This window comes from Lactuca virosa, chromosome 3, assembly GCF_052849685.1.
Source record: "Lactuca virosa cultivar CGN04683 chromosome 3, Lactuca_virosa_CGN04683_v6, whole genome shotgun sequence".
Lineage (NCBI taxonomy): Eukaryota > Viridiplantae > Streptophyta > Magnoliopsida > Asterales > Asteraceae > Lactuca > Lactuca virosa.
In genome coordinates, this window is record NC_136428.1 from 119,081,591 (window position 1) to 119,090,259 (window position 8,669).

Sequence of the window (8,669 nt, forward strand, 5' to 3'; positions counted from 1 at the left end):
AGGGATAAACAGACTAGATTCAACGATATTGATTCATTATGAGTGGTCTGTTAGGGATTCAGATCATCTCGATACAGCAGATTTCGGACCGAGTGGATGTTATCTTGTTGCGAGGAAATCGTTCACCTGCAGATTTTAGGGCTTTACGAGGATTGGGCACGGCTACCCTGGGAAGGCTAGGGTGTGCCCAAGATAGTGACCATGTTACTAGAGTGGTTGGGTGTGTAAGGAAGGATAAGGAATGATTTCGAGAACGAAATCTAATTTAAGTAGGGGAGAGTTGTAACACCCTGTTTATTTAATAAAATAAATAAACGAATGATATAAATAATAATGGTCGTAAAACCCCGAGATGTATTTTATATTATTTTAATTTAGCTTTTAAGTGATAGTAAGTTGATATGAGTGCTTGTTATCGGGACTCGAATGTATTAAAATCTGGAAATAGGGGTTAAAATGTAATTTCTGGTCCAATTATGAATAGAATTCTGATGCCAGGGGCTGTTTGGTAAATATTGGACCTGAATAATAAGGAATTTCAATGCTGAGGGCTGAAAAGGTAAAATTGGGACTCATTTTGAATGAAAAGAGGGGAAGAGGGGTCGATTATGTTATTATGGAGATTAGTTTGAGAAGGCACCGGGTATATAACCCTTTGTGTAACCCTAACCCTAGGGAAGAGTCTCAGCCGTCGGGTAGAACCTCCAGCCGCCACTACCCCCCCCCCCCCCCCCCCGATCTCCGGCGCCGCTGCTCGCTGCCGTCGAAGTCGTAACACCCCGCTGAAGCTCTTGCTGCCAGCGACCATGAGTGCCACCGGGAAACAAAGATAGGTGGGTTGCTGCCACCGTGTGCTTGCTAGACTGCCCTACAATCGTCGCCGACGACTCGTTCTATGCAAAACCACCGAGACCAGTCGAGCCACCACCGTGAATCGTTGCTACAGCTTTTCGTGAGTTCATGTGGGTGTGATTCTGCTTCAAGATTCGGGTGTGGGCGAGGCTGTTCGACTGGGAACCCGAAGGAACCACCGCCACCACCACGAGGCGGTGGCTGCCGAAGTAAAATCACCACTGTCGCCGCCATACGCCACCCTTTCGCCTCCATCTTCGCTGCCTTCGTTCATTGCTGCTACGCCATCATCTTCTTCGTTTCTTCCCGCTAGCCACCGCCTTTAGCCACCGTTGTGGCCGATATGGTTACTGTTGCCGTCACCGCGCACCACCAGTGGGTGGTTGCGTCCAGATTCCGATTTGCAAGTCGTGTGTGGGTAAATTATTGGCTGGAAGACACAAGAGGACCACCATGGCAGCCAACCATGGCGGCTCTCACCGGGAATGCTTTTTCTTCCGCCACAAGCCACCGTGAAAGGTGGTTGTGGGCGAGTTGTGGTGTTTGTGTTCATTGGTTGTGATGTTATGAGGCTTCATGAGCATTCTTGGTTGGAGATCTGAAGATAGACCCCATAGCCACCACTCGCCACCACCGGCCGCCACTAGGTTGCTGTATATATGTGTTTGTATTAGTGTGTGTGTGATTATTTGGGGTTTTAGCATTGTAAAATGTAACAAAAAAGAAGAGTAATAATGAAAAGAAAACTCAAACCACCACCGTAGGGTGGTGGCTGCCGCCTCCTGCTGCCACCGGCCGCCGTGTCGGGTGGCGGTGTGCTTTGAGTGTGTTTTGACTCGTTTGGATGTTTGGACAAGGGACTAAGAAACCCTAATGGGCCCAATGAGGCCTAATAGGCTTAATAAACCCTAATGGGCCCAATGAAGCTTAATGGACCTAAAAGCCCAAACAGATGACTAATGGGCCTAGTGAAACCTTAATGAGTCTATTGAACCTTAATTGATCAAAGACATATCAATTGGGCCTATTGGGCTAAGATGGGGTTGGAAACCCTAATTAGGGTTTAGAAAATCCTAATATTGGATTTATGGGCTTGGACTTATTGGGACCCACTTTTGGGCCATTGGAATGGAATTGTGTGATTAAGCCCAATCACACCATATGACTTATTTAGAAGAATGATGGAGTTAATGGATTAAGTCCTTAATGGATTAAGTCTTTAATGGGTTAAGTGAGAAACACTTAACCTTAATCGTCATTTTATGTGAAACCCTAATTTCACTTGGGTTTATAGTTGGGCCTTTCTATTGGGCCTTGATGATTGGGTTATTAATGGGCCATCCATAGTCAAGCAATTGGACTAGAATAATTTAATGGGCCTAGGGTAAGACCATGTAAGGGGTTTGGGCCTAATTTGGAAAATTGGTTCATAGATGGGCCATAGTTTGGGCCTTTATGATTATGTGATATTGGGCCATTAGAATGTTGAATGTTGGACTGGACTAAATGGTTGGGCCTTATGGTAAGACCTTGTAAAGGTTTGGGCCCAATTTGGAAAATTGGGCCATATGTTGGGCTTTGACTCATAGTTGACTTTTGGGCCTATGGATTGGGCCTTGGGCTTGCATAAAGCCAAGCTTGGGGTAATGTAGTAATTATCCAATGTATGTACTCATGGTTATGTAGTGGAACCCAATTATTAATTGGGTGTTATTTTGGTGTTGACAGTTCGGGAATCTGTCATCCAGCAGCTGGGGTTGAGTCTGCGGGACTTCAGCAGTGTGGGATTGAGTCTGCGGGACTTCAGCAGTGTGAGGTGAGTTACCTTCCAGTAACGGTGGGTCTATAGCCACAATGCCGGCCCACCAGTAGGAGTTGTATGTTAGATGATTGTCTTTGTGATATTCATCTAGGTTTGCTACTACCTGATATGTTATATGCTGGCATGATATGTTATATGTGATATTAGTAGAGTTCGGTTGTTAGGACCGAAGGGTAGGTCGGACACCCCAGATATGTCTGACAGTATGTTATGATATGTTTATATGCTGGCATGATATGTTATATGTGATAGTGGTAGTAGGAGGGGAATAGTCCCCAAGTTCGGTTGTTAAGACCGAAGGGTAGTTCGGACACCCCAGATATGTCTGATAGTATGTTTATGTTATGATATATGTGATAGTAGCAGTAGGGGGTGGAATAGTCCCCGAGGTTCGGTTGTTAGGACCGATGGGTAGGTCAGCACCCCAGAACGGCTTGACACGGGTAGGTCAGCACCCCATAATGGCTTGACACGGGTAGGTCGGCACCCCAGAATGGTCGTACCAGGTAGGTCGGCACCCCAGAATTGCCCGGCAGTATGTAGGCTATGTGTTTGTATGGTATGTGGTATGATGGGGGAACTCACTAAGATTCGTGCTTACGGTTTTCAGTTTTGGTTTCAGGTACTTCGTGTTTAAAGGAAAGGAGTCGGCTTGATCGCAACGCATCACACTATGTTTTCCGCAAATGAGATCTTTAGGATTGCACTCTGATATGGTTTTATGATAATACGTTTTGATTATTGACACTTTGGATTTGACATGAGATATTATTATGAATGTTTTTATACTGATGGTTTTATGTAATAACTTATTTAAAAATGAAATTTTTGGCCTTGAAATTTGGGATGTTACACATTTCCTCCACATCGCTTCGAGAATCTATGACAACTTCTTCGCAAGATTTGTATTGTAAAAGCAAAGTGTCTCCGTCTACCCCAACAAGAAAATCTAACCAACTACCAAAACATTTATGTCAGAGGATAGCCTCACATGGTAGCCGGTTCTTGAATTTACCAAGAATATACACAATAATGATAGGTTTGCAAAACATTGTAGGGGAATCATCAAAATTGTGGTCACGATGAAAAACTCAAAATGAAATTAAGTTCAATATGACATTGTAAATCAGTCATGGTGTTCCAGACTAGACTCTTCTATACATTCTGGACTTATTCTTCGTATTCCCAACTAGTTCTATGTATTCTGGAACACGAATTTCATTACAAAATGACTAGTAGTATGATATTGTTAACCTAACTACTTATCTAATGTTTAGGGTTGTTACTAAGACAAATTAACTACCTACCTAAGACACTATATATGAACTAATACTATTTTTGAGAGCTGTTTTTCGCATTTCAGACATGTTCATTGGATTCCGGACTAAATTTTTTCACTTAAAAATATAAACTTAACAGGTACAAGTAAATAAATGAGAAACTAACTCGTAAAACCTTTGACTCATCGGAATCGGATGTCATCTCTGTTTGCCTACTTTCTCCGAAACATGATGATATTTCAACATATATTCCGAAATCCCATATGTAACAGACATTCAATCCGGAACTGAATACACAATGTGTGTGGTAGGATAACTCCACTCCATAATGAATCATTAGTTTGCCAAAAAAAATGGTGCTACAAATATTTGGTTAGTTTACTCAATTTTACTATTTTTTTCTAGGATTTTTCGTATAATTAACTAATGGGTGTTTGGGATTTGCTTATATGGTTATAAAAAGTTTAAATTAAAAAGTGTTTGGATTATCTTATTTAATTTTGAAAAAACTATAAGTTAATAAGTCAATATTTGGATTATCTTAATAGGTTTGTAAGAATAAGATGGTTTTTCTGTTATATATAAGCTATAAATTACTCCCTCCGTCCCAAAATTATAGTTTATCTTTCCTTTTTGGTTTGTCCCAAAATAATAGTCACTTCTAAAAATAAATAATATTTTTACTAAAATACCCCCTCATTATTACTTAACCAACTTAGCATTTAATGGAACATTAAATGCAAAGTAAGGACAAAACTATCATTTTATTAAATAAAGTTAGTGGTAATTAATGTTTTTCTTAATATGTGTGTTTTTTGTCTGTGGACGATAAGATTGGGACGGATGGAGTATTTGTTATCATTCACAATTCTTGACTTTTATAAAATTATTTATTTAAAGGTTACAAAAAAAACAGTTATGAAAAATGTTGCCAACTAATTGTGTAGATTTATTAGCGCTTTTAAAAAGCTAATAAATCAATAACGACTTTCATAACTCTAACACCCCTAATTAAAGTTCCAATCCTGGTTAGCGTTAATAAGCGACAATCACAACAGATAGATCCAAAGAGAGACCATCGAAGCAAGAGAAACGGACGATGACGGACAGTTTGATTCGAGCACTAGTTGAAGCGATTCACTCCACTCCTACTCAGGCCGTCCTCTACTTCTCCGGCGGTGCTTCACAGGTCAGACGCCATTCTATTCTCTATATATCCAACAACAAATTCAAACACACATACAATTGGATTCTGATATGCGTTTTACTCTTTAAATTCAGGTCTTAGGGTGGTTGGCGGCAGTTCCTGGAGCGTCAAACACAGTTCTTGAAGTTATTGTTCCTTATTCTCGTATGTCAATGATCCAATTGCTTGGGAAGGTGTGTGGCCCTTTTCAATTGAAGGGTAAAATTAGAGATGTAGTCGAAAATTATAAAATTAAGACTGTGAATATGATTCTATAACTTCTTTTTGGGAACGCAGGGAGTTATCTATATCCATGTTTTACAAATTTATGCTTGACTTGTGATATGTTAGTAGGTACCTGTTCAATTCACTAGCAAGGAGACTGCTGAAGACATGGCATTAGTGGCTTATAATCGTGCTCTAAAGCTCTCCAAACCAGGTAATCATCGTATTATTCTTTAGGTCATGAAAATTGAAAAGCAGAAAATTATCTTTGCACCCTCAGGTACCTTTTGAGTGTAGTGAGATGATAATTTTGTTGTGATGTTGTACTTGTAGTCATCAGTGATGATTGATTCAGTTGTTCTATTGTTAATATTATCCCTTATGCAGTATGGACTTATAGATGGTAGGAAAAAATGCACTACTTTTGTCAATTTGAAGTTAGATATTAAGGAAGTATCTTGAAGCCGAAATTTAGGACTATTATGAAAGTATAGCTTCCTTATTTCCTCATGGAATCTATGCATACAAAAAAGATGCACACAATCACTATAAGGAAAATCACCTAGACTTTTTCTGTATCTTCATTCATATTCTGGTTTGTTTGCTTTCCTGTTTTTATGCCTTGATTAATCTTATTTTCAGATGAAATGCAGCCTCTTAACATATGCAGTTTCTTTTTCTTGTATAGGTTCTCCTGTAGTAGGTGTGGGATTTACTGGTTCTTTGGCTACCACACGTCCAAAACTTGGGGATCACAGGTACCTCTTTATAGCTTATTCAGTTAAGGCTTTTAACTGTGTGTGTGTGTAGATAGATTGATGCTCTAATTTGTGTTTTTTTATTCATTTACAGGTTTTACTTGTCAACACGAACTTCTAACAGGCTTTGGGCTTCTTCAGTAACTTTGTCAAAGGTAAGGTTAATCTTCTCCTTTGCTTTTAAGTGTGTGAGTGTGTGCATATTCTTTTAGGAAATTTTTTTTTTTCCCTCAAAGTACCTTCTTTTCTGTGTAATCATAATTCCCGTATTCATACACAATAAGGTCACTAAAGAAGACTTAAATCAATACTAATGTATATATATATCCTGATATACAAATGAGAAGCAATTATAAACTCTTAATCTTCTAAATCTCTCAAGAACTTAACACCATGTACTTAAAAGCTTAATGATAGTATGAAATTAAGAGTTACTAAAATTTACAAAACTCTTTGTAACTTCAATTACTCATTGCAGGGTTTGAGAAACCGAGATCAAGAAGAAAGAGTATCAAGCCAAGTTTTACTCAAGGTATGTGATATAAAATCAAGTTCTTTATAAATTTTTATGTTTATAAATTACGTGTAAATGACTGAATAATGATCTTTTTGCTAATGTAACAGGCGATTGCAGAAGCTTGCAAGGTTCCAAATTCAGTAACATTTGATTCAGATTTGACTGAAGGTGAAGTTCCTGATGTAAGTGAGTTGCATTTTGATGAAGACCAGGAACTAGAACAACTAATACAAGGCAAAATATGTTTCAAAATCTTCCCATTTTCAAATGGTAAGGTTAAATAAGTAATTTCCCAAACATATTTCCAACAAAAAACTTTGTCTTCTGTTAATCTTTATTATGAAGTCAATGATTTACAGGCACACAAACTTCAAATGGAGATAGGAAAGTAATTCTTTCTGGATCTTTTAATCCTCTACATGATGGACACCTTAAGCTCCTTGAAGTTGCAATGAGGTTATTTTTAGCAAATAAGTATTGTTTTCATAAAAAAAATTTGGAGATTGTTTTTGTAATTAAATTTTAAAGATTGATAGTACATGATGCAGCCTTTGTAGTGGGGGGTATCCATGCTTTGAGTTGTCAGCCATAAATGCAGACAAACCTCCATTGACAGTTTCACAGATTAAAGATCGTGTTAAACAATTTGAAAAAGCTGGTGAGTTTGTTTTTTGAATTTATATTTGAAAATAAAATTATTGATATAAAAGTTAGCATAAATGAGTGTTTGAAAATGCAGGAAAAACAGTGATTATTTCTAATCAGCCGTATTTCTATAAAAAAGCAGAGCTGTTTCCTGGTAGTGCTTTTGTAATTGGTGCTGATACTGCAGCAAGGCTTATAAATGTATGAATTCTTATTTATTTTATTTTTTTAAAAATTAGTCTATATTTTAATATGGATATGGTTTCTCTCTCTTCTCTCCAGCCAAAGTACTATGGTGGCAGCTATGAGAATATGATAGAAACACTTGTCGGATGCAAAAGAACAGGATGTACTTTCCTCGTAGGTGGTCGAAATATGGATGGTGTTTTTAAGGTTTGATCACATTTCATGGAAGTTTCCGGAACTTGTCACATCCTTTTTTTTTTTTTTTGATGAAGTAATGAAACGCGATTAAGTTATAATATTATTGCAGGTTTTGGAAGATTTTAAGATTCCAGATGAGTTAAAAGACATGTTTATTTCGATACCAGTTGATAGGTTTCGAATGGACATTTCATCAACTGAAATAAGGAAAGGCCTAGAGTTGAAGTAAAATAATATATTATTTGAGTGACATTGGGTTATTATTTTGAACTTGTTATTTGTAAACTAAATCAATTTGGTGGATTTTTGTTAACTTTAGATTTATCAAATGTCAATTAGTGTCAGTTTTGGGCCTAATCTTTTTTCTAATGATATAAGGTTGAATTAGAAGACAAATTTGAAAAACAAAAGGAGCATTATTTTTCAAATACATCGATACGGAATAAGGATTTATCTTAATGAAACGTGACTGTCGCATATAGTAATTGTAATATTTTCATATAGTAACTAGTTTCTAATCCGTGGGAACCACGGTTATAAAATTAATTAAACTTTCATAATAAAAAATTATAATTATTAATCAATTATTTTAAATAAATCATTTTAAATAAATTATTAATTAAGAGATATAAAATTTTAAAGTTATTATAACTTCTTAACATATAATTAGAAAATGTAAATTTGAATTTTGAAATGAGTTGCGTAATATATCTACTTGACACATGACATAATATTAATAAGGAGTTGTATTAGAGTGACAATTGACAAAAGGAGATTCAAACTATTTATTTATTAGAATAGGGATTGTTAATTTAAGAGGGTCTTCTGCAGTCCAAGCTTTGAACCAAATTTTAGGGGTATTTTGGTAAAATTCAACGAATCCATCGTACTTTTAACAAGTTTTCACGTCTGTTTAATCATCAAATTTTGAAAAAAAAATATTTTTATTTTTATAAAAACTAAAAAAAAAGTTGTTTCCAAATAAAATGAAAATTTTAGA

The 8,669-nt window shown here is 36.8% G+C and overlaps 1 protein-coding gene and 1 long non-coding RNA gene across 3 annotated transcripts; both read left to right on the forward strand.

The window, feature by feature from the left end:
- The first annotated feature begins 738 nt into the window (after positions 1-738).
- Positions 739-3,466, forward strand: LOC145166465 (uncharacterized). Its single transcript, XR_013740546.1, has 3 exons — positions 739-1,499; positions 2,581-2,668; positions 3,297-3,466. It is a non-coding gene; the product is annotated as an uncharacterized LOC145166465 (long non-coding RNA).
- A 1,489-nt stretch (positions 3,467-4,955) lies between these two features.
- On the forward strand, positions 4,956-8,013 carry LOC145166466 (Nucleotidylyl transferase superfamily protein). Of its 2 annotated transcripts, XM_079085450.1 has the most exons (12): positions 4,956-5,143; positions 5,236-5,334; positions 5,495-5,579; positions 6,054-6,123; positions 6,218-6,278; positions 6,602-6,655; positions 6,748-6,910; positions 7,000-7,096; positions 7,189-7,298; positions 7,380-7,486; positions 7,568-7,678; positions 7,779-8,013. In XM_079085450.1, the coding sequence occupies exons 1-12, from the start codon at positions 5,054-5,056 to the stop codon at positions 7,896-7,898; spliced, it is 1,167 nt and encodes a 388-aa protein (XP_078941576.1). In that variant the 5' UTR covers positions 4,956-5,053; the 3' UTR covers positions 7,899-8,013. The 2 variants fall into 2 exon arrangements, with proteins under 2 accessions (XP_078941576.1, XP_078941577.1); XM_079085451.1 differs by lacking the exon at positions 4,956-5,143 and having other exon boundaries at positions 5,492-5,579.
- Positions 8,014-8,669: the final 656 nt, after the last annotated feature.

Bases quoted from the DNA above. Each gene is read 5' to 3' on its own strand.
- LOC145166466 (XM_079085450.1), top strand. From the start codon at position 5,054: ATGACGGACAGTTTGATTCGAGCACTAGTTGAAGCGATTCACTCCACT. The intron at 5,335-5,494 runs GTGTGTGGCCCT...ATATGTTAGTAG, and splicing joins TGATCCAATTGCTTGGGAAG to GTACCTGTTCAATTCACTAG. The intron at 6,911-6,999 runs GTAAGGTTAAAT...AATGATTTACAG, and splicing joins AATCTTCCCATTTTCAAATG to GCACACAAACTTCAAATGGA.